General features: G+C 38.4%; 2 protein-coding genes across 2 annotated transcripts; both read left to right on the forward strand.

Moving 5' to 3' along the window:
- Positions 1 to 2,787: 2,787 nt before the first annotated feature.
- On the forward strand, positions 2,788 to 3,575 carry LOC131650493 (uncharacterized). Its single transcript, XM_058920198.1, has 2 exons — positions 2,788 to 2,800; positions 3,031 to 3,575. The coding sequence occupies exons 1-2, from the start codon at positions 2,788 to 2,790 to the stop codon at positions 3,573 to 3,575; spliced, it is 558 nt and encodes a 185-aa protein (XP_058776181.1).
- A 27-nt stretch (positions 3,576 to 3,602) lies between these two features.
- LOC131650494 (uncharacterized) lies at positions 3,603 to 4,778 on the forward strand. The gene is made up of 3 exons (XM_058920199.1): positions 3,603 to 3,878; positions 4,011 to 4,279; positions 4,358 to 4,778. Exons 1-3 carry the CDS (start codon positions 3,603 to 3,605, stop codon positions 4,776 to 4,778), a joined length of 966 nt encoding a protein of 321 aa, XP_058776182.1.
- Positions 4,779 to 25,165: the final 20,387 nt, after the last annotated feature.

Raw genomic sequence — 25,165 nt, forward strand, 5'->3', positions numbered from 1 at the left:
ATGCACTCAACGGTCATCTTCTCCAACGCCTATAAATATGAAGTTCTGATGAGAAGCAAGGTTAACGATTCTGAACAAAACAACTCATATTAACTTGCTGAAACTCTGTTCTATTCAAAGCTCAGAATCTTCATCTTCATCAAAGCTCACTACATTGCTGTTGTAATATATTAGTGAGAATAAGCTTAAACGTTAAGAGAAATATCACAGTTTGTGATTATAGCTTTTAAGAAGCAATTGTAATACTCTTAGAATTGATTACATTAAGTTGTAAGGAACTAGAGTGATCGTGTGGATCAGAATACTCTAGGAAGTCTTAGAGGGTATCTAAGCAGGTTGTAACTAGAGTGATCGTGTGGATCAGAATACTCTAGAAAGTCTTAGAGGGTATCTAAGCAGTTGTTCCTGGAGTGATCAGTGTGTGATCAGAAGACTCTGGAAGACTTAGTTGCTGACTAAGTGGAGAACCATTGTAATCCGTGCGATTAGTGGATTAAATCCTCAGTTGAGGTAAATCATCTCTGCGGGGGTGGACTGGAGTAGTTTAGTTAACAACGAACCAGGATAAAAATAACTGTGCAATTTATTTTTATCTGTCAAGTTTTTAAAGCTACACTTATTCAAACCCCCCCTTTCTAAGTGTTTTTCTATCCTTCAAATCTAACTTCTGCATACCTGATAGACTTGATCCAAACGAAAAGGGGTATGTGTTGCAATGGTAGTGCTAAAACATAATCCATAGGAAAAACGCAAAAGAATCCAACTTCTGAATCATCTAAAAGTACTAAAAACATTTCAGCAGCTAAATATAAATAAAAAATAGTAAAATCTGAAACTAACAGTTAGGTAATTTTCGGATTCAAAAAATTAAGAAGCATAAAGTGATAAATTAGGATAAAAATGGAAGCTTTATGATAAATAAAAAGTATAAGAACTAAAAAGAGATATCAACCTTCAAGATTCAAGAAAGGGAACTTAATTTAAAAACATAAAGGGTCAACTTTGAAATTTTTACAAACTTTCATTTTTCTCTATGATGTAAAATAATTCTCTACTTAAATTTTGGTTTTTTCTTTACCCACCTTCCTACGGGGTCACCCCCGGCGAAAACGCCACTTTACCCCTGCTTCGGAAATGCATTTCTGAAAAAAAATTTAAATTTTTTTTCAGATTTCGGAAGTGCACTTCCGAAAAAATCCAAGAAATTAGAATTTTGATTAATTCGCAGATGCATCTCCGAAAAAACAAAAAAAAATTTAAAAATCTCAAAAGTTAAAAATTTTAGAATATTAATTAATTCACGTATCATAAATTTGATATAATTTATGAGTAATAAATAATAATAATCATATATTTTGATATAATTTATGAGTTATGAATAATAATAATTATGTTATTCTATTCTGATTCATATTTTAAAATTTAAAAAAAAATTTAATTAAAAAAATTAAAATAATTTCACTTACAAAATGAGTTATAATTTTTTATTTATATATTTATATATTTACAAAAAAAATTAAAAAAATGAGTGTTTGAATTTATATATTTATATAATAATTATTATATATTAATTATAAATATGTTAATATATTTATATAATAATTATAAAAATTAAAAAAAATGAGTGTTTTAATTTATAATAATTATTATATATTTATATATTTCTATTCTGATTCATAATAAAAATAAGTTATAATTTTTTATTTAATTTTAAAAAATTAAAAAAAGATTTTGTCTTAATTTTATTTAATGAATAAATTTTATATTTAATTCTATACAATTCAAAATTTACTTATGAAATTAAAATGTTTTTGATTTATATAAGTTAGTAAAATATTTTTAACTTTAAAATTCTTTAGAAAATTTTGATTCACCTCGATTTTATTGATTCACCTTCACTTTATTGATTCACCTTGATTTTATACCTATTAATTGTATTGATTCACGTTGATTTTAATTTTTTAATAATTATTGAATTCTTTCGGAAGTGTATATCCGAAACATTCCAAGACCAATTTGGTCTTGGAATATTTCGGATATGCATCTCCGAAGACACCCCTCTCCCAAAAACGGGTGTTTTGGGAAATGCATCTCCGAAAATCTAAAAAGGGGTGTTTTCGGAAATGCATCTCCGAAAACACTTTTTTTTCGTGTTTTCAGAAGTGCATTTCCGAAATAAGACAAATTTTGAAGAAGAAAAAAACGTTTCGGAAATGCATTCCTGAAGTAAGGGGTAGTTTGGGTTTTTCACTAGAGGTGACCAAGAAAGTAGGGAGGTGGGTAAAGAAATTTCCTAAATTTTTGGTAATATTTTCATTGTAACACTTAACTCCATTTTTTTATTAAAAATATAATGATATCTTTTTGACCGTTCATACCTTGTACCTGTATGTAATAGATCATAAATGTTTTAATCTAACCAACTAAAATTAATCTTTTCATAAGTAACTCTATTAAACATATTTGTCATACCTCAAAATTTGCCCTCTCATTTTTAAAGACAAAAATTTTCAAATGCGGAAATAATTGAAGAGGACACTCTAAGTTTTCCAACAAATTCAAAATTATTCTCAAATAATGAAAATTGAGAAAATTATGGCGGGTGAAAGTTGATAAATTTTGAGTCCGTACCTCTACATTTATCCCAATACCCCTACAATATTAAAAAAATTCCAATTTTGTCCTTTTTAACTTTTAACTTTTAATTTTTATTTTTTTATTTTTACTGTTTGTACGGACACCTGAGTGGCTGGAAACTGTTACGTTGCTTCAACAGGATATCCAAAGATGCAGAATTCCGGTTAGTAAAATCCAAAACCGGACAACTCAGGTTTGGGCGTTCCGGTTCCCATTTTTCTCAACCGGACATCCCACTAATGGGTGTTCCGGTTTGTTGTTTTCTTAACCGGATATCCCCTTAGTGGGTGTTCCGGTTCCTTTTTTTTTCAATTTTTTTTGTTTTTTATTTTATTTTTTATTTTTATAATTTTTTTAATTATATATTAAACTAAATTAATTTTATATATTTAGGTGTGGATCCTCCTTTGATGAAATGCGATGTAAATCAAACATGTGTGGATACAACTGATGTTTTTGTAACTGGTCAAAAATTTGCTACAAGAGAAGAGGCGATAAGTTGGATTAAGGAGGTTGGAATCAGAAATAAAGTGACAGTTATAATAACTCGTTTAGATACCAAAACAGGCAAGAGAGGAAGAAGTGATAAATTAGTATTTGGTTGTGATAAAGGTGGAAAATACAAAAAAAAAACAGATAGTGAAACCCAAAGTGCTAGTAAGAGATGTGGTTGTCCTTTCAAAATTAGGTCAACACCGTCGAAAGATGGTTCTGGATGGAAGATCGATGTAAAATGCGGAGTACACAACCACGGTTTACCTGATAGATTTGAAGGTCATGCTCTCGTAAGTCGACTAAATACAGATGACAAGCAACATACTATTGATTTGACAAAACGCCATGTTCCACCAAGACACATATTATTGTCATTGCAAGAGCGTGACCCGGAGAATGTCACTCGGATCACGCAAATATACAAACATAAGAGTAAGATATAAAAAGACATAAGGGGTCCCAGGACAGAAATGCAACAATTGCTCAAGTTGGTTGAAGAATCAGGTTATGTTTACTGGAGTAGGAAAAAGGACGAGTCAGAAGTTGTGAGAGATATTTTTTGGGCTCATCCAGAATCAGTGAAGCTGTTGAATATGTTTCCTATTGTATTGATTATGGACTGCACATACAAAACAAACAAGTATAGGCAACAGTTGTTTGAAATAGTTGGTATGACATCAACTAAATCAACATTTGCTGTTGCATTTGCCTATATGGAATCTGAGCAGACAGAGACTTTTTGTTGGGTATTGGATAAGTTGAAATAGTTGTTTATCAAGCAGGATGATTATCCTCAAGTAATATTGACTGATAGAGATCTTGCTTTAATGAAAGCCATTGAAACAGTATTTCCAAAGACAACTAATTTGCTTTGCCAGTTTCACATCAACAAAAACGTGAAATCAAAGTGTAAGGAACATGTTGTGAATGATATGCGAGAAACAATGGAGAAAATATGGTTTGAACTTACAAGGGCTAGTGATGAGATGGAGTACCATCAAAGGTTGAAACAACTTGAGGATGCATGTGTTGACTCCAAAGGTTTTATTGATTATGTGAATGACACATGGTTGACACCGCACATACATCGATTTTTCGAAGAATGGATCAATCAAGTGTTACATTTGGGCAACACCACAACAAATAGGTATGTTTATGTGATTTTATCGACATTGTTTCTTTATCTTATTATTACAGATAATTAGTTGTTTTGTTTTATTTAAAGGGTGGAGTATGCGCATTGGAAACTTAAGCAAATGTTAGAGAATAGCTTAGGTGATTTATGCAAATGTTGGGAGGCTATGAATGACAATATCAAGATACAAGTGGGCAACATTAGAGCTTCATTTCAGAAGAGTTTTTATGAAGTTGAGCATGCACACACTAGTCCTTTTTATTCAAATTTGTGTGGTTTAGTATCAAGAGCTGCATTGAGGCAGGTTGCTGAAGAGTGGTTGAGGATTGACATGGTAGGTACCGATATGCAAAAGTGCGGATGTACTCATAGAAAAGTATATGGGTTGCCATGTGCTTGTGAGTTAGGGATATATACATTGAGTGGTGATGCGATACCAATTGAGGCTATTCCTATTCATTGGAGAAAACTAAGTATGGAAGGAAATCAAGATGTAGATGCAGATGATTGATCAGAAATAGACATAACAAATGCAATCGATGAAATTTGGAAAAGGTGGAGGTCACTAGATGTCGTCGGAAAAAGAGCATTAAAAAGCAGAGTGTGTGATATTGCTTACCCGACTACAACAAAGATGTGTCCACCGCCTGAAAAAATTAAAACCAAAGGAGGGGTTAAGAAGAAAGGGAAGATACCTGTGGGATATGATGTTTATCGTGATCCTTCAGGATATGAGTATGTTGATCAAGCACATTCGAGTTCGCAAAAATATTCAAAGAGGTTATGTTCACAACTATCCCAAACCTCAAAAAATAAAGAATTTGATAAATACATTATACAATTTCCAGATTACATCAGACCATTTATTGATGACATTGTTGATGTAAGAGATGATGGAAATTGTGGGTTTAGAGCCATTGCATCTTTGCATGGTTATGGCACAGATGGATGGTCAATGGTTCATCGGGATTTGGAGAAAGAAATTATAGGTCCGAGAAGCAAGTTGTATGGGGATTTATTTGGTAAACGCATTCCAACAGTGAGATCATCGTTGGTGATAGAAACTTTAGGACAATTGCCACCAAATAAATGGATGACGTTACCTGAGTTGGGCTATGTAATAGCTAATCGGTATAACATTATTCTCGTCTCTTTAGGTCACCCTAGTTTTAGTTACTTTCCTATGACGAGTGCACATTCACCTAATGCATCCATTTACTGCATCAGATTTGTCAATGGAAATCATTGGGTTCAGGTAATTAGTAACACAATTTTGGTACATTCAATCTCTATTTGACTTTTTCTGATATTTATTTTATGTGCAGGTAAACATGAATGAAGGATTCTCGTTTCCACCTGTCACAACTGATTGGAAGAAATATCGCACAAAAGATGTAACTTCTTGGATGGTAGGATTTGCCGGGCGGTTACAACATTGGCAACGGCTTACGCCTATACTGCCAAAATATGTCAGCTTAGTTTGATTTTATGATATTACAACATTGGTACTATTTAGTTTGATTATATGATATTACAACATTGGTACTATTTAGTTTGATTTTATGATATTGGATTTTAATATGTTGACAAATGGATTATAAATAGTAAATCTCAAACTATAAGTTTCATAATAATACACAGGTCTATAAATCTCATAATAATACATAAGTCTCAAACTAAAACATAAATATAAACATAAAGTGTAACATCAATCAGACTCATTGTCATAAGTAATTGGACCCTCCCTAGGTAATAGTCCGTCCTGTGCAAGTCTGAGTGCTCTAAATATCTCCAAAAATTGTTCGTCTTCAGAACGTGCCTGATGACACTGTAAGTAATGAGGAAGCTCATGAGATACAAATGATAACCTCGGGTCTGACGGTCCTTCGTCATATACATGCACTGGTACCTCCATCGACTGATCACCTCGTGGTGCTCTCAAACAAGGATGTGACACCGTATAATACCACGACAAATAATCATCGTATGTCTCATATGGTATGGTAGCAAACACAGCTGGGGAAGCATCATGGGATCGGATCACCTGCAACACACTCTGCATATATGTAGCCCACTCAACATCCACATCAAGTGTGTCTACATTAGGAGGAGCAATCGGTATGTACTGTCTGTATCCAAACTGACGTATGCATCTGTCAGGTAAATATAGAACTACAGTACCATACCACTTCAAACTACCCCGGTACAAACAGATGTCATCAAAAGGACGGTGCTCCCTATGATCCTCAAAAGGGCGCCAGACGATATCGTGAGGGGTCAATTGATCTAGCACAACTCGGATGTCATCCACTTTTTGCGTCCCCTGCCTATATTTCCATTTCATCGCCCTAGCCATCGGACTATCAATGCCACATAACCCTAAAGTACCTCTCTTTCCAACAGTTGGAAAATACTCATGAATCCAACACTGTAACAAAACATTACTATTATAAATTAAACTAAATTATAATAAACTAAATTAAACTAAAAAATTAAATAATTAATTATAACTAAATCATAAATAAAATTTTGTACCTGAAGAAGAGAGGCATAACTGCCAAGCTGCTTGCATGAATAAAATGAAGCATCCCCTAAGTATCTGTATAGAGTAACCAGTGCAACTGCCCCCCATCAATATCTTCCACAAGTATCCAAATTTCTCAACAGTGGTAGATATTTTGCCTCGACAAGATTAAAAGTCTTGTCGACAAGAATAGTACAACCTAATAGCAACATCATGTATGCTCTCATAGCATCTGTAAAGTTATTTGCAGCTCTTTGTTGCTCAAAAACTTGCTTCAACCAATCCAATTTATAGTAAGGACCACTTACAGAAGAAACCTCCCTAGTTGCATCACTCAGTGAAACACCAAACAACTCAACAACTAGATGGATAGCATCATAATCGGTGACAACAAAATTGGGGTCAACCAGCTCGCCCCTAATCGGTACATGAAGAAGACATGAAACATCATCTAGCGTGATGGTCATCTCGCCAAACGGCATATGAAATGACGATGTTTCAGGATGCCATCTCTCAACAAAAGCAGATAAAAGATGCGTATCTACCCTGGCCAAACTAGTATACTGCAAAGATGACAAACCAGATGCAACTAACCAATCATTCATCCGCCTTGGGAGCATTGCCGGAACCCATCCTATTAATTTGCTGCCATATGCAGCAACCTTTAAGGTTGGCTTTGGTCGTCTCTCCTGAAAATAATTTGTAATATATGTGTTAATATATAAGTACATATAATTTAAAATTATTCAACATAAATTTTTAAATTATTGAACCTAAAAGAAAACATTTATGTACCTCGCCCAACCATAAATGACAGGCGACATGATTCTGAGATCTAACCAATAAAGAAGTATCAGTCGGTCCTCCGGGAAATGCCGAGTGTTGCGGACCAACCTCAGGTGCAGCTTCCTGCTGTCCCTCGCCACCAGCCTCTCGACTTTGTCTTCCTCTTTGACGCATTCCGTCGATCGCACCTCCTCTTCTACGAACCACTAAAAATTAAAAATAAAATATAGTTAAAATTATATAAAATGTTATTAAAAATTAAATATAAATATAAAAAAATCAAAATAAAAAAATTTAATCAAAAACGAAAAAAAAAACCGGATACCCCAAGGGGGGTTATTCGGTTGAGGATGGAAAGAACCGAAAACCCCATGGTTGGGTTATCCGGTTGGTGAAACGAAGAACCGGAAATCCCACTCTTGGGTTATCCGGCTGAGGCCTATCAAAACCGGAAAACTCACTCTTGGGTTATCCGATTGGTGGCTGTCTTGAAATGGAAAAACCGGAACTGGGATGATTGGGTTATTCGGTTTTGGAAAAAAAATCCTCTGGTTTCACCTAAAAACGAAACTGTCTGAATGAGTGAAAAGTGAAGAAAATTGAGATTTTTACTATTTATACAGGGGTAAATTTGTCCGAATTTTTTTGTAGGGGTAGTGGTATAAATGTAGGGGTACGAGGTATAATTTTCTAAATTGTTTTATTTCAATTATTTTGATTTATTCATTTAAATAATTCAAAATAAGAAAAATAAAATAGATTAAGCTCTTAGTGAGGTCCAAGCCCATTTTCTCTTAGAGCATCTCCAATGGTAGTACTTTTCAATGAGTTCTCCAACTAGACATTAATATAATAATTAAATATTGAATCAATTTGTCATGTCATAATAGAGTTGCATTGCAATGCAACTAGTAAAAAATTGTGGCACCCAATCAAATTAATTTATGAGTTAAAGTTGTGGGACCCATTTGAATTACATCAATAAAATAAATATTAAATAAATTATTTTGAGATGATATGGCTTGTGGGACCCATAAAGAACTCAAAAATGAGTTGCACCATTGGAGATGGTCTAATAACCCTTATTTTTAACCATTCACCTCTATCAAATTCTCCACTCCCATACACTAACAATCAACAACTCTCATAATTTTACAATCAACAACTCTTTTGTAATTCAATTTTTTTGTAATGAATTGTATGGTATTCTATCAGACAATTGAGTATTCTTTTGAAATGAATGAATGATGAATATTGTTGAATGATCTTAAATCTTGAAACTTGTAATTAAATCCATATTGATTATCTTTGAACTCAAATCATCTTCAAATCTCAAGGAACAAATTCCAATCAACCGCATCTTCAATGAAACTCCAAATTAATTCAATTTTCGATCCAAACCAAACTTGTGCGATAAGCTGCTGATGAATTGAAAGTATAATGACGCCTTGAACACAATGCTTTCCTTAAGCTCATAACCTTGTACCATGACTCATTATCTTGCAATTCATCCCATAAGCCTTTGACTTAATGATCTCGAACAATAGGAACTCTTTAATGTTTTATCTGAAAGAGCTGAAGTGTCAGGACGCCTTGGTCGAAAAGATCAAGACTTCTCGGGCTGACGTTTGGAAATGGGTGAAGCGAGCTTCAGAATCGCAATGGATCAGTTGAGGATCCTGAACCCCAGACTTGTCACCAAGGGTATAGGCCTAAGGTCGCAAATAATCGACGGTCAGCTGATTCCATATTCGTCCCTGGAGGAAGAGGGTGAGGAGGCGGAAGAAGAATAGTTCGTCGGGGTCTGCGCACCCATTTTCTGATCGACCCACGTGCCATTTTAGTTGTAGTTGGTTAGGGGCCTACTTGCCTGTTTTTGTATCTCTATTTTAGGGCCTGCATGCCCCGCTATTTGTAACGCTTGAATATTACCGTTTGTTTTAGTTGGATTTCAATTTGCTTTGTTATAATTTCTTGGCCCGTCTATGTGTTGAATCTTTATTTTTTGCAAGTGTTGGATACTCGGTTTTGAGTTTTGGTTAGTTTTGCTCGACCATTTATGACCGGTTGTGTAGGTTAACAGGTCGGGTTAACAGAGCAGGTCTATTTCATAACGAGCTCGAGGCCGCGAACAGGGCCATGTGCTCGTGGCGTAAACAATCCCATCGCGAGCTGGGTTCTGCCGAAAGGTCCAACGGCGACGGATCTAGATGTAGTATTCCCCTCCGGAATGAACACGTGCTCGAATGAGCATGAATTCATTCTTTGTCGTCATGAAAGTGCGCGCGTCCGATCTGTGACGCGTGTCCTCATCCGGCGGGCGTCGTTGTTAGTGAGGATCCCTCAGATTTTAATAATCTAGCTGTAGTATCGCCTTAATTTCTCAACGTTCCATGGTTGAGCGAGTTTCTCCCCGAGTAGGTTTTCGAGGTAATAGGCACCATTCTCTATCTTGTTATAGACTCGGCACGGGCCTTCCCAATTGGGGGCGAGTTTGCCCTCGCGTGAGTCTTCTGTGTTCCGGTGTAAGACTAGCGAGCCGATTTCGAACTCCCGTTTTGTGACTTTCGTGTCATGTCGCAGAGTTACTTGTTGTTTTAATTTTGCTTTGCATATTGACGCCCCAGATCTTATTTCTTCGACTAGCTCAAGCTCTTCCCTCATTGCTTCGTTGTTCCATTCCTCCTCGAGAGGGGATTCGGTGCGACGAGAAGGCTCTCGGATTTCTATGGGGATTACTGCCTGTGTTCCATACGTTAGCCGAAAAAGGGTTTCCCCGGTGGTGGAATGTGGTGTCGTCCTGTAGGCCCACAACACACTATGTAGTTCCTCGACCCAAGCCTTTTTTGCCTCCCCTAATTGACATCTGAGTCCTCGGAGAATGACCTTGTTTGCAGCTTCTACTTTCCCGTTTGTCTGGGGGTGCTCGATAGAGGTTAAGTGTTGTTTCATCCGAGTTTGGCTACAAAGTCTTGGAATTTCCTGTCGGTGAACTGCGTACCGTTATCGGTTACTACCGCTTGGGGTATACTGAACCGGGCAAGGACGTTCCTCTTGTAGAATCGGAGTATGTTCTGCGGCATGATTTTTGCGAGCGCTCCGACTTTGATCCATTTGGTGAAGTAATCCACGGCGAAGATGAGGTACTTATTTTGGTACGAGCTGACGGGAAAGGGGCCGAGGATGTCCATGCCCCATTAGGCGAAGGGCCACAGGGAAGAAAGTGATTGCAGTTCGTGAGGTGGTACCAAATGCATGTCCGTATGACACTGACATTTGTCGCACTTTTGGACGTGTTCTTTGGCGTCTTGTTGCATGGTCGGCCAGTAGTAACCCGCTCGTAGGGCTTTTCGAGCTAAGGATCGACCGCCTAGATGCTGGCCGTTTATTCCTTCGTGGAGTTCTTGCAAGACTTCCAGAGCTTGGGATGTGTCGATGCATTTGAAAAGGGGAATAGAGAATCTCCGCATGTATATCCTATTTTCAATGATGACGTATGAGCAGGCCCTTCTTTTGGTCGAGGAGGCCTCTTTAGCGTCGGCGGGGAGTTCCTTTTATGTTAGGAAGTTGTAGACCGGGGTTATCCAGCATTGATTTTCTCCTATGGCATTTACCTCGAGCAGGGTGGTTTGTGTGCTTATACTCGGTCTTGATAGTATTTTCTGGATTACAAATTTGTTGCCCCTTTTTTTTCTGGTGCTCGTGAGCTTGGAGATGACATCCGCTTGAGTGTTATGCTCGCGAGGGGTGTGTTTGACGTCTGCTCGTACGAAGCTCCTCATCTTCTCTTTGACGAGGGCCAAATACTCGACAAGGGTGTCGTTATTCTTCTGTTATTCGCCGTTGACTTGAGAGGCGACGAGTTGGGAATCAATGTATATTTCCACCTCCCGGGAACCAATGTCTTCGGCTAATCGCAAGCTCGCGAGGAATGCCTCATACTCTGCTTGGTTGTTCTAGGTGGGGAACGAGAGGACCAGGGACACCTCGATGATAAGTATGTCGCTGTTTTTGAGGATGATGCCTGCTCCGCTTCCTGAAGAGTTGGAGGCTCTGTCGACGAAGATGGTTCCTACATCGATTGTAGAGGGATGATGTTCGTTTGTCGTCATTTCGGCAACAAAGTCGGTCAGGACTTGGGATTTTAGAGCTTTCCTATTTTCGTATTGGATGTCGAATTCATAGAGTTCGAGTGACCATTTTAACATTCTCCTGGCTATGTCCGATCAGCCTAAGAGTTGCTTGATGGGTTGGTCGGTTTTGACGACGACGGCGTGGTCCAGGAAATAGTATCTGAGTCTTCGAGCGGCGGTGACCAGAGCCAAGTAAACCCTCTCGATCTGCTGGTATCGGGCCTCGGGCCCCTAGAGTGCTTTGCTGATGAAGTACACTGGCTTTTGGCAGTCTTTCGTTTCACGTATGAGGGTTGCACTGACGGCCTCGTTTGTGCCGGCCAGTTATAGGTTTTGTGTTTCACTGTTGTTTGGTCGGGTAAGGACTGGGGGCTGCGATTGAACTTTTTGAGATGGAGAAGGGCTTGTTCGCACCCCTCGGTCCATTTGAAGGACGCCTCTTTTCGTAAGAGTTTGAAAAATGGGAGTGTGTGCTGGGCGGATTTTGCGACGAACCTTGATAAAGAGGTGAGCATCCCATTCAACACTTTGATGGATTTTTTCGTGTTTGGAGTAGGAAGTTCGGAAATTTTTTGGCATTTGTCGGGGTTGTCCTCGATTCCTCGTTCGGTGAGGTAGAAACCGAGGAATTTACCTGCTCGGACGCCGAATATGCACTTTTCGGGATTAAACCTCATTTTGCACTTCCTTGCTTGGTCGAAGACACGTTCGAGGTGCTCGGTGTGATCAATATCCCCTCGAGACTTGACGATTATATCGTCCATGTATACTTTAAGAGTATCGTCGATCTTGTCCCGGAACACTTTGTTCATCATGTGTTGGTATGTGGCTCCGACGTTCTTAAGTCCGAAGGGAATTACATTGTAGTAATAGTTCCCTGATTTGGTCATGAAGGTCGTGCATTGCTTATCGCATTTCTCCATGGGAATTTGATTATAACCCGAATACACATCCATAAATGATAGTAATTTATAGTCGGCCGAGTTGTCGACCAGCCTGTCTATGTTAGGTAAAGGATAAGCATCTTTGGGGCAAGCCCTATTAAGATTGGTATAATCAACGCACATTATCCATTTTCCATTATATTTTTTAACAAGTACAACGTTTGAGAGCCAAGTTGAAGACTTGGCCTCGGAAATAAAATTTGCCTCTAGGAGGTATTTAACAGCTTTCTATGCAGACTCCGCTTTCTCGGGAGATTGCCTACGCCTACGTTGCACCATTGCCCTAGCGGTTGGATCAATGGTGAGTTGATGATAGGCGATCTCAGGGCCGAGGCCGGGCATTCTAGTTGCGCTCCATGCGAAGTGGTCGGCATTGTTGCGTAGACAGGCTATGAGCTACTTCCAAGGAAGGTCGGGGAGGCCGCTACCGATCTTTACTCCTTTGCTGGGATCTTCTCCGAGGGGAATGATTTTGAATTCTGCGTCGAGGATTGGTTGGACGGGATTTGTAGCCTCTGACCGAAGATCCTCTTTAGTCTTCAACTCTTCCTTGGTGAAGCGAGTGTCAAGGTCTACCGAGCTAATGTTGGGTTGTATCTTCGTCTCTTCCTGCACATGTTTGTCTTCTGCCAGAGGCTTCTTGTTGGGTATGTGAAGGATAGAAAAACACTTAGAAAGGGGGGGTTTGAATAAGTGTAGTTTCAAAACTTATAAGATAAAAACAACTTGCACAATTATTTTTATCCTGGTTCTTTGTTAACTAAACTACTCCAGTCCACCCTTGACAGGTGATTTACCTCAACTGAGGATTTAATCCACTAATCACACAATATTACAATGGTTTTCCACTTAGACAACTTCTAAGTCTTCTAGAGTCTTCTGATCACAACCTGATCACTCTAGGAACAAACTGCTTAGATAACCTCTAAGACTTTTCTAGAGTATACTGATCACACTTGATAACTCTAGTCCTTTACAAATTAATGTAAACAAATTCTAAGAGTATTACTATGCTTCTGAAAAGCTATAATCACAACTGTGATATTTCTCTTAAAGTTTAAGCTTAATCTCACTATAATATTACAACAGCAATAAGTGAGGTTGAAGATGAAGTTATGAGAGCTTTTGAATTTGACAGTGTTTCTGTATAATAGCGCAAAAGTTTGTGTTCAGCTTCTCATCAGAACTTCAATATATAGGCGTTTGAGAAGATGACCGTTGGGAGCCATTTAATGCTTTGCGTATTCCATACAACATTGCATTTAATATTTCACTCATTTGTCAACTACCTCGAGCCTTGCTTTCGCTGTGTCTACTGACGTTGCCGTTAATAGCTTCTAACGTTCCTTTTGTCAGTCAGCGTAGCCTGCCATCTTGTACTTGATTCTGATTGATCTTTTGTAGATACAACGTTTGAATCTTCCAGAGTCAATACAGCTTGGTGCAGAGCATCTTCTTGTCTTCTGACCTTGAAGTGCTTCTGAGCGTGATACCATGAGAACTTCAGTGCTTCTGCTTCTGATCTCAAGTTCTTCTGATGCTTCCATAGATCATGTTCTGCTTCTGCTTGACCATCTTCTGATGTCTTGCAAGACCATGTTCTGATGTTGCATACTGAACCTTCTGAGTCAGTGCTTCTTGCGCTGATTTTGTGCATACTCTTTATATAATTCCTGAAATGGAAATTGCATAGTATTAGAGTACCACATTATCTCATACAAAATTCATATACATTGTTATCATCAAAACTAAGAATATTGCTTAGAACAAATCTTGTTCTAACAATCTCCCCCTTTATGATGATGACAAAAACATATATAAATGATATGAATTTGCAATCAGAAAGACAGACGGCTAAAGACAGTTACACAGTTATAGCGTAAGCATATAAACATTGTGTGTAAATATGTCTCCCCCTGAGATTAAGAATCTCCCCCTGAAGTAAATACTGGAAGAAGTTTATAATAAAGCACTTCCCTGAGTATTTTCCATTTCAGTTGAGACGAACACATATGCTTAGCTCTTCAGAACATTCATAGCTTCTGCTTCTTGCTTCCAGAGGACAGCTTCAGAGCTTGAATTTCTTCTTGGATCACTTCATGCTAGATTGTATCAGAACATTGTTGAATGTACCGGAGCATCATTTGAGCATCTCTACATTCTGAAATGTTACAGAACAAACTATACGACAACAGTCAGAACATGAATGATTCAGAACATATAAGAGAATAAGAAGGAGTTAGAGCATATTCCATCAGAATATCATAGCATTCTTCCTTCTTGCTTCTTATCTTGAAACTTCACAGCACCCAGCTTGCTTCAATTTTCATGAGCATATTCTTTACAGAATTGCTTCTCATGATTTTTCTTCTCATTGTTTAGCTTTTAAGATTTTCTTCAATCCTGCAAAACACTTAAAAACACAGAACTTGCAAGTTCTTGTTAGAAATGTGGAGACTTTCTCCCAGAAATTGATAATATAAATCAGATCATTTATCACATTTTCCCCCCCTTTTTGTCATAACATCAAAAAGCACAAAGATTCAGATGAAAAACAAATTAAAATGAGAGAAAAGAAGATAGATTTCATTGATTTCAAAAAGCTATCAGAAGTACAGAGAAAGATGCAAGGAAAGCAGATGCAAGAAACAACGAGACAACTAAGACATTAAGACTACCCTAGCTTGGACATAATCTTTGCCAATATGTCTTGAATCCCAGCGTTGCTCTCAGACTGCCTTGCCATAAAGGAGTGGAATTCAGCATTGGTATCTTCTTGTCTATCCATGCGAGAAGCCAGCTCAACTTGGTTCTTCTGTAATGCCTCCAAAGTCCTCATCAGAAGGGAGGATTCACCAGAAGAAGTAGCTTCAATACTTCTATCAGAATTTACAAAGGCTTTCATGGAATTTTCCTGAGGTAGACCACCAGAAGAATTTTCCTCAGCAGGAATCTCTTCAGCAGGATGATCTTCAGGTATAGCTTCAGCATCAGCATCTTCCATATGAACATCTTCTCCATAAACAGGAATCGGAAGATCAGAATCTCCATTTTCAAGGGCTTGAAGAATGGCAGCAAGATTCCTTGGAGCTGAAGGGCCTTCAACTTCTGGAGGGTAAACAACATCTGGAAAGACCATGTCTGGGGCTCTTTCAGATGGGTTCTCCCTAATCCAATTAAACATCCACTGGAAATCACCAGTCAGAACTGAGAAGTGAGGTTTGTAAACCACGATAGCTCTGCAGGGATTACCAGTCAGCTCATCTTCAGGTATCCTTTCTTCAAGGACTCTCCTGTTTCTGATAGGATGTATGTATCTCCCATCATCAACTTCCAGAAGATATCCTGCATAACCAGGGGCAGCAGCCACTAGTTTCTTTTGAACGACCATAGCTTCAACTTGAAATTCTTGGCGAAAGCTTCTCCAAAGATTTCTAGTTGAGACATCATCAAGGCCATTGAGACAGACATCCCTCAAAGTATCCAGTATACTGACAACTTCATGTCTAAACACCTCCAGGAAAACGTGAGGTTCAGGTTCAGGAGTGGGAGGATTGAAGGTAAATTTGTAGTCAGGATAAAGAAGGCAGTAGAGTTTGGATTTTCTGGTAGGTAAGGGATGGAGAATAATAGATGGGACAGTTGAAGTTGAAGAAGATGGAATATCTGAGATAGGAGTTGATGAGGATGGTATATCTAAGGGTGTGGGAGGAATGATAGATATGGGGGTAGGGTTAAGAACTTGGGACGATGATAGAGTATGTAAATCTTTTGGTGGAGGTGATAAGGGAGTAGGAGTTTGAGTAGGAGGAGGTGATTGAGGAATATTTGCAAAGGTGAGGGTGGTGTGAGGTTCAGAAGAAGATGGTTGGATAGAGGATTGAGGTTCAGAAGGAGATGGTTGGTACACTTGCCTGGAGAAGTTGCCATTTCTGATTGCTTGAAAGGAATCAACTTTGAGAGGGTCAAAAGTGACCTTCTGCCTCGTTTCTCTCTGAGCAGCTACTTCTGCATCCTTTCTCTTCAGCCTCTTCTCACGCTTCTTCTGATCCTGCTTCTTGAGATCATCTTGAGAGGGAAGCACTCTTCCACGAATCCATGCAGGATCAATAGAAGATTGATTTCTCACAGAAGCTTCCAGATACAGCTTAACCTCCTGGTAAAGTTCTGCTTGGAACAAGGTAGAGAAACCTTCAACAGAAGTTCTTCTGGTATGAATGTTAGGGGGGTCAAAAGGAATAGCAGTTATTTCCTTGACAAGTTCCATTCTCAGCAGATCAAAACCATTGAAAATAGTACCCTGAGTGACCCTAAAGAAGTTGGATGTTCCAATAGTCCTTAGAGAATCCATCAAACCACTCTCAATCAGAATGTCTGAGATCATTCTGGCGAAAGGAACAACATTTCTATGAAGATGAGGATACTTTGCACGTTCTTCATCTCTTGACTCTTCAATAGCCAACTTCAGATTCTCATAAATAATGTTGGAGATGTTGAGTTCAATCCTTCTTCCAATACAAGAGAGAGTGTACTTGTGATCAGAACTGATGAAAGATGAAGAAAAAGATTTCCTTCTGTGGTGAAGAGAACCCAGAATAATCTCAGCCTAAACTTGGTAATAAGACTTCAAGGTACCAGTTTTGCATGAATCGATACCTATAGTACAAGAAATTTATTTCTCAACCTGGGTCCAATCAACTCATCCAGGGAGAGGATCAGTAACACCTGCTTCATCATCCAAGTTATACAGGTTTCTGATCAATTTCTCAATAATAACCACTTCATGCCCTAACACAAAGGATAAGATAGCGGTTGGAGTGACGGTTGCATGAGCCCAGAAATCTTTCACAAGGGCCGGATAAATTGGTCCAACCAACCTAGCAAGATAGTTTGACCATCCTTGCGCCATTATCTTAGCATCAGGTCTGAAACCATATGCTTTCAGATTTTCAAAGTCCACTGAGGACTCACAGAGAGCTTCCATTTCTGATGGAGGAATGGAGCAAGTCTTCAAAGGAGCATATTTGTGCTTGTTGTATACCAGTTGAGAGGAAGACATTTCTTCTGTTGGGTTTGATGTGCTTGATGAAGGATTCATGATGATTTTCAGAGATATAGACGCAAGGTAGGGTTTGAATGCAGAAACGAGAGAAAGGAAGCAATGAACGATGAAGGATAGAGTATGGAGAGAGGGAATGTAAAAAGACAAACTGTTGTGGGAATGAGTTTTTATATGCACGGATTTGAAAAGAAAATGCAATGTGTGTTTGAAATAAAATAAAATGAAAGAAAAGTAACATCAAAGCATTTAATGAGGAATGACGTTGGGAGAGATAAAGTAACATAATGAAATGATTTGCACAGTTACCTAGGGCGGCGTCTCCTCAACTGCACGCATGCTAGTCCAAAAATAGTGAACACGTGTTCATTTTCTGGAAAGCTAGTGACAGCTGTTTTTGCTTTAAAAGATATTCTGGATCAACTTAGATAATGAAACGTTAGAAGTAACAGAATCAGAACTTCTAATTGATTAAAATCAGAACTTCTTATAAACACATAGTCTTAATACATTTCAGAGAATAACCATACATAAGATTTTCTCATCTTCTCATTCTGGGCATAAATCCATACTGATATTTTTCAGAATGAACTTAAACCTATCTTCAGCAAGGGGTTTTGTAAAGATATCAGCCCATTGATGGTCTGTATCTACAAATTTTAAAGAGAGAACACCCTTCTGAACATAGTCCCTAATAAAATGATGTTTAATCTCAATATGTTTAGCTTTGGAAAGTAAAATAGGATTTTTAGATAAACATATGGCAGAAGTATTATCATAGAAAATAGGAATGTTACTCTCATATATCTGATAATCTTCTAGCTGACTTTTCATCCATAGCATCTGTGTACTACATCCAGCAGCGGCAACATATTCTGCTTCTGTAGTAGATAGGGCAATGGTAGCTTGCTTCTTACTGTACCAGGAGATCATATGACTTCCAAGAAATTGACAACTTTCAGAAGTACTCTTTCTTTCAATTCTATCTCCAGCGTAGTCAGCATCACAATATCCTACTAAGTTGTATTCTTCAGATCTTCTGTAGACTAAACCAACATTAGTAGTACCTTTCAGATACCTTAGAATTATCTTAACAGCAGTTAAGTGAGATTCTCTAGGATCTAATTGGAATCTAGCACACAGACAAACACTGAATAGAATATCAGGTCTAGAAGCAGTAAGATATAAGAGAGATCCAATCATACCTCTAAACAACATCTGATCAACCTTCTTACTTACCTCATCCTTACCTAAGATACATGTTGGATGCATAGGAGTCTTTGCTTCTTTGCTTTCTGAAAGATTAAACTTCTTCAGAAGTTCTTTCACATACTTAGTTTGGTGAACATAATTTCCTTCTGAAGTTTGATTGATTTGAATCCCAAGGAAATACTTGAGTTCTCCCATCATGCTCATCTCAAACTCAGCCTGCATAGACTCAGCAAACTCCTTTCCAAGTATAGCATTAGATGTTCCAAATATAATATCATCAACATATATTTGACAAATTAAAATATCCTTTTTAAAGGTTTTACAAAAGAGAGTAGTATCCACTTGTCCTCTAGTGAAACCATTATCTATAAGGAAAGAACTTAATCTTTCATACCAAGCTCTGGGAGCTTGCTTCAATCCATATAATGATTTCTTTAATTTGAAAACATGATTTGGAGACTTAGAGTCTTCAAAACCAGGAGGTTGGTGGACATAGGCTTCTTCATCTATATAACCATTTAAGAAGGCACTCTTAACATCCATCTGATATAGAGTGATGTTGTGTTGAGTGGCAAAAGAAATTAAAAGACGAATAGATTCTAACCTGGCCACTGGTGCAAAGGTTTCCGTATAGTCTATTCCTTCTTGTTGACTATATCCCTGAGCCACCAGTCTGGCTTTGTTTCTTACCACTTCTCCCTTCTCGCTTAGCTTGTTTCTGAAAACCCATTTTGTACCAATAATGTTGAATCCTTTTGGTCTAGGAACAAGATCCCATACATCATTCCTTGTAAACTGATTTAACTCTTCTTGCATAGCAATTATCCAGTCTGCATCTTCTAGAGCTTGATCAACAGAAGTTGGCTCGATCAAGGACACCAGACCTAATTGACAATCAGCATTGTTCTTAAGGAATGCCCTTGTTCTGATAGGATCATCTTTCTTTCCAAGAATAACATCTTCTGAATGAGCAGAGGTGAGTCTGGAAGATCTTCTGACAATTGGTTCTTCAGAAATGCTTAGATTCTCTAAAGAAGCTGCAACTTGATCTTCAAATTCTTTACTTCTGAGAAGCTTAGCTTCTGATGCTTTGCTTCTTGGTTCTACTGCTTCTGATATATCAATATCAAAATCTGCAAAATTCTCAAACTGCTTTGGCTTTTCAAGACCAAGCTTATCATCAAACCTGATATTGATTGATTCTTCTACAACCAATGTTTCAGTGTTGTATACTCTGTAGCCTTTTGAGCGTTCAAAATATTCAAGAAGGAAACACTTTTGTGCCTTAGAATCAAACTTACCAAGATGATCTTTAGTGTTCAGAATAAAACATACACATCCAAAAGGATGGAAATATGAAATGTTGGGCTTTCTGTTCTTCCACAATTCATAAGGAGTCTTATTTAGAATAGGTCTTATAGAGATTCTATTCTGAATATAACATGCAGTGTTTATTGCTTCTGCCCAGAAATGCTTAGCCATATTGGTTTCATTGATCATGGTTCTGGCCATTTCTTGTAGAGTCCTATTCTTTCGCTCTACAACTCCATTTTGCTGTGGAGTTCTAGGGCAAGAGAAATCATGGGCAATACCATTTTCTTTGAAGAACTCCTCAAAGAATATGTTCTCAAATTCGCCACCATGATCACTTCTGACCTTTATGACTTTGCACTCCTTCTCAGATTGAATATGAGTGCAGAATTCAAAGAACACTGAATGAGACTCATCCTTGTGTTTTAAGAACTTTAACCATGTCCAGCGGCTATAATCATATACGATAACTAATCCATATTTATTCCCTCTGACAGATGCTGTTTTGACTGGGCCAAACAGATCAATGTGCAGAAGTTATAATGGCCTTGAGGTAGAAACAAAATTCTTAGACTTGAATGCAGGTTTGGAGAACTTGCCCTTCTGACATGCTTCACAAAGAGCATCTGATTGGTATTTCAGATTAGGGAGTCCTCTGACAAGATTTAGTTTGTTAATCTGAGAAATCTTTCTCAAACTAGCATGTCCTAACCTTCTGTGCCAGACCCATTGCTCTTCAGAAACAGACATAAGACAGGTTACCTTCTGATTCTTAAGATCTTGAAGACCTGTCTTATAAATGTTGTTCTTCCTCTTGCCTGTAAATAGGATTGAGCCATCCTTCTGACTTACAGCCTTGCAAGACTTTTGATTAAAGGTAATGTCATAACCATTGTCACTTAATTGACTTATGGACAATAAGTTATGCGTTAAACCTTCTACAAGAAGTACATTAGTTATGGAAGGAGAGTTACCAGACTTTATGGTTCCAGAGCCAATAATTTTGCCCTTCTAATCTCCTCCGAACTTGACTTCTCCACCAGATTTAAGCACCAGGTCTTGGAACATAGACCTTCTTCCTGTCATGTGTCGCGAGCATCCAGAGTCCAGGTACCATGACATGTTGTGCTTTGTCTTCTTTGCAGCCAAGGATATCTGCAATAGGAATAATCTTTTCCTTAGGTACTGATCGGTCACCATTTCTAGTAAGTTTCCGCATCTTTTTCCGACCGAAATTCACAATCTTGGTAATACTAAGTGGCATTGTCATATGTTTTTGAAGTAAGTTTCTTGTTTCTCGATGGTATGATGTTGTTGCATTATTAGTGTGTTTAAGCTTCATAAAAATGCCATTTTATGCGTTGGTTGTTAGTATGTTGTTGGCCAGGTTAATCCCGAGAAAGATGGCGCTCCGAGGCGAGAAAAGGAGCTGAAAGAGCTAAAGAAGAGGCCAACACGGGCACCCGTGTGCACCCACACGGCCGTGTCAAAAGCTGCCTGGAAAGTGGATTCTGGAGAGCAAAACAGAGGTTTTACACGGGCACCCGTGTTCCTGCACACGGCCCGTGTGGAAAAGTGCCCAGAAAGTGAATTTTGAGGTGAGGGCCAGATGGACAACACGGGCACCCGTGTTCCTGCACACGGCCCGTGTTGTTGAGCGCGGGCAGATGTTCTAATTTTGATATTTTGGAAACCTTGGGCCTCATTAAGGGTATTTCGGTCATTCCGGATACTGAGTGAGTGAAGCAACACTACTAAAACCTAACAGGAATAGAAGAGAGGCATCTTGGATCATTGAGCATAGAGAATTACAGAGAAAGAAGAGTCAAGGGTTTTGGAAGAAGATCTTCAAGAGCACTGGCGATTGGAGATCATATCAACCACTAATTTCTTGTAATGACTTCAATTACTCTTGTTGTTTTCTTTATCATTATGAGTAGCTAAACAACACTATGCTAGGGGTGATGTCCCTGAATCTTTTTATGTGATGAATTGTCACAACCGTTGTTGATGAATTTGATGTTTAATTATAAATTGAGTTTTTGATTCATTGTTCTTAATGCTTTATTATATTGGAAAGTATCTTATTGTTCTACGGTTAGGGTTTGGCGTGACAAACCTCCCTAATGCTTGTGAATCAAAACACTTCCGGCAAATCGCTTAGGAATAAGGATTGCACTTTAGTGATCATTCATTCTAGACTCTAATGCATAAAAGACCTAATACTAAATTCAGTTATTGAGGAATTGAGATTGTCTAATTAGTGTTAAGGGGTTCTTCACTAAGGAATTAGGGAGAACTATTTATAGAATTGATACACAGTTATAATTAAATCATCTCATGAACACGGTGGTTTCAAGGAGTTACATAGGATTCATACATCTACCTTAGCATATCTGCTCATATTTGCACCAAGCTATCTTTTATTTAGTGTTTTATTTATTTCTAGTAATTCTAATTAATCAAACAAACCAAAACAACCCCCATGATATTTTTGTTCAATTGAATCATTGTGAAACTTGTAGTTTACACGCAGTCCGCGAGTTCGATACTGGGTATTTACCCTTCTTTACTACTACATCGAGGAAATAGTACACTTGCTATAATTTCACGATCAAGTTTTTGGCGCCGTTGCCGGGGACTGCCAAACTATAAGCCGAACTCTAAGTCAATTGAAATTTTGTTGCTCTGCGACCAAAATTTTATTTTTATCTGTTATTTTAATTTCGTTGCAGTCTTGTATCTGTTCTAACTGTTGTCTAACTGTTTATGCGAGGTCAGACCTCAGCTAAATTTTCCTTTGACACAGAACCAGAAAGAGCTCTGCACGAGAGACGCCGCAAGGCAAGACTCGAAAGACTGGCAGCACCAAGTGCAAGTCTTAGTGTTCCACATCAGGAAAGCGACGACGAAGTGTCTGTGCACTCGGAGCACAGCGACTCGGACTTTGACAGGGAGATAGTTCAGGAACCAGTTAACATGGCTGGAAATCAACCTCCTGCAGAAAGATTGTTGGGGGACTATGGAGGGGCAAATGCTCACCCCAACCGGATGACTATTGTTAATCAACCTGTGAATGTGGCACATTTTCAATTGCATCCGTCCACCATTCGCCAGTTAGAGAGCAAGCCGTTCTCCGGAAGAATTAACGAGGATGCAAATAAGCATCTTCAGAGATTTCTCACTACGACAACTTCGTTGAAGATAGAAGGTCATTCAGAGGAGGCTAAGAGACTAGTTATGTTCCCGTTTACACTTACTGATGACGCAGAGGAGTGGTTTTACTCACTTCCGGCTGCAAGTATCACGACATGGCAAGAGATGGAAACGGCATTCCTCAACGAATACTTTCCTGCGTCGGTGTTTATCCGAAAAAGATACGATATTGTAAATTTCAAACAAAAAGAGGGGGAATCATTAGGGGATGCATACAAGAGGTTCAAAAGGTGTTTGACTGCATGTCCTACTCATAACATGGACGCTACCGAGCAAATGCAGAATTTTGTGAATGGGTTGCGACTTAAGACAAAGCAGCTCATTGATACCGCTGCTGGTGGTTCAACAAATTTTGCTACAGCCACAGTTATGAAAAGGATCATAGAGGCAATAGCTGCTAATGAGCATCTTGAGTTGTATGATCGTACCATGAGCCAACCGGAGGGCAAAATTGATTTGAAGTTGCCAGAACAGGTTGTAAAGATGGAGGATCAGATTGCTGCAGAGGTAGAGAGAAGGTTAAAAAAGATGAATATTGGAACTCAGACCGTAGCACAGGTGGAACCAGTTAAAGCGGTTCTTTGTGAAATATGTGGTGGACCGCACTTTGCTATGCATTGTGTGGCAACGAAAGAACAGGTTGAGCAGATTCATATGTTGAGGCAGAATAATCCTTATGCCAACACACATAATCCGGGGTGGAAAAATCATCCGAACTTTTCATGGAAAGACCAGCAAGGAAACATCCAGAAGCCGGTTCAAGGACAACAACCATATCAACCTCAGACTCAACAATACCAACCACAGGGGCAACAATATCGTCCGCAACAACAACCATACCAACAACCTCCATATCAACAACAATTCCAACATCATCCTCAACAATTTCAACAACAGGTACCAAAGAAAGAAGATTGGGAGATCGCTCTTGAAAAAGTGGCAACCCAAAACTCTCAGTTTCAAGAAGAGACAAGAGCCAACCTCAGGAACACCACGGCTTCGATTAAAAATCTTGAAGTTCAAATGGGTCAAATAGCACAACATCTCACTCTACAGGCACAAGGAAACTTTCCGAACGAAACTGTGAAAGATCAGAAAAATCTAGAGAAGATCAATGCTGTTACAACAAGGAGTAAAAAGGTGTTAGAATCGGAAAAAGAAAAAGAAGAGATAGATGACCCTATGGTGATAGAGGTAGATTTGGAAATAAGAGAGAACCCAAGAAAGCCAGAAGTGGTGATACCACCGGTTAAACCAGCTGAAGAAAAAATTAAAAAAGATGCTGAACCGGTAATTAAACTACCCTTCCCTTCAAGAGTAACAAAGAAGAATTCAAAAGAGAAAGACTTTAAGAAGTTCACTAAATTGTTCAAAAGGTTAGAGGTAAATCTACTTTTTTTTGAAGCACTTGAACACATGCCTTTGTATAAGAAATTTATGAAGGAGGTGTTGGCGAAAAAGAGATCACTAGGAGGAGAACCAAAAATTGTAATCGAGAAGTGTGGTATAGTCTCTTCAGCAAGAAAGATCCCAATTAAGAGGAAAGACCCTGGGGCGGTGGCGATACCATGCACTATCAAGAATATAGCATTTAAAAAGGTACTCCTCGATTCTGGCTCTAGTGTGAGTTTAATGCCTTTATCCATTTTCAAAAAGCTTGAATTAGAAAAGATTAGTGAAAGTAAGACACAGTTAAGGTTCGCCGATCACACC

This window comes from Vicia villosa, linkage group LG2, assembly GCF_029867415.1.
Source record: "Vicia villosa cultivar HV-30 ecotype Madison, WI linkage group LG2, Vvil1.0, whole genome shotgun sequence".
NCBI classification, from domain to species: Eukaryota; Viridiplantae; Streptophyta; class Magnoliopsida; order Fabales; family Fabaceae; genus Vicia; species Vicia villosa.

What these genes read in the sequence shown, in the direction of transcription:
- LOC131650494 (XM_058920199.1), top strand. Translation starts at nt 3,603, where the DNA reads ATGCAACAATTGCTCAAGTTGGTTGAAGAATCAGGTTATGTTTACTGG. An exon ending in AGACAGAGACTTTTTGTTGG is followed by an intron (nt 3,879 to 4,010) that starts GTATTGGATAAG and finishes TTGCTTTGCCAG; the next exon opens with TTTCACATCAACAAAAACGT. An exon ending in GGCAACACCACAACAAATAG is followed by an intron (nt 4,280 to 4,357) that starts GTATGTTTATGT and finishes TTTTATTTAAAG; the next exon opens with GGTGGAGTATGCGCATTGGA.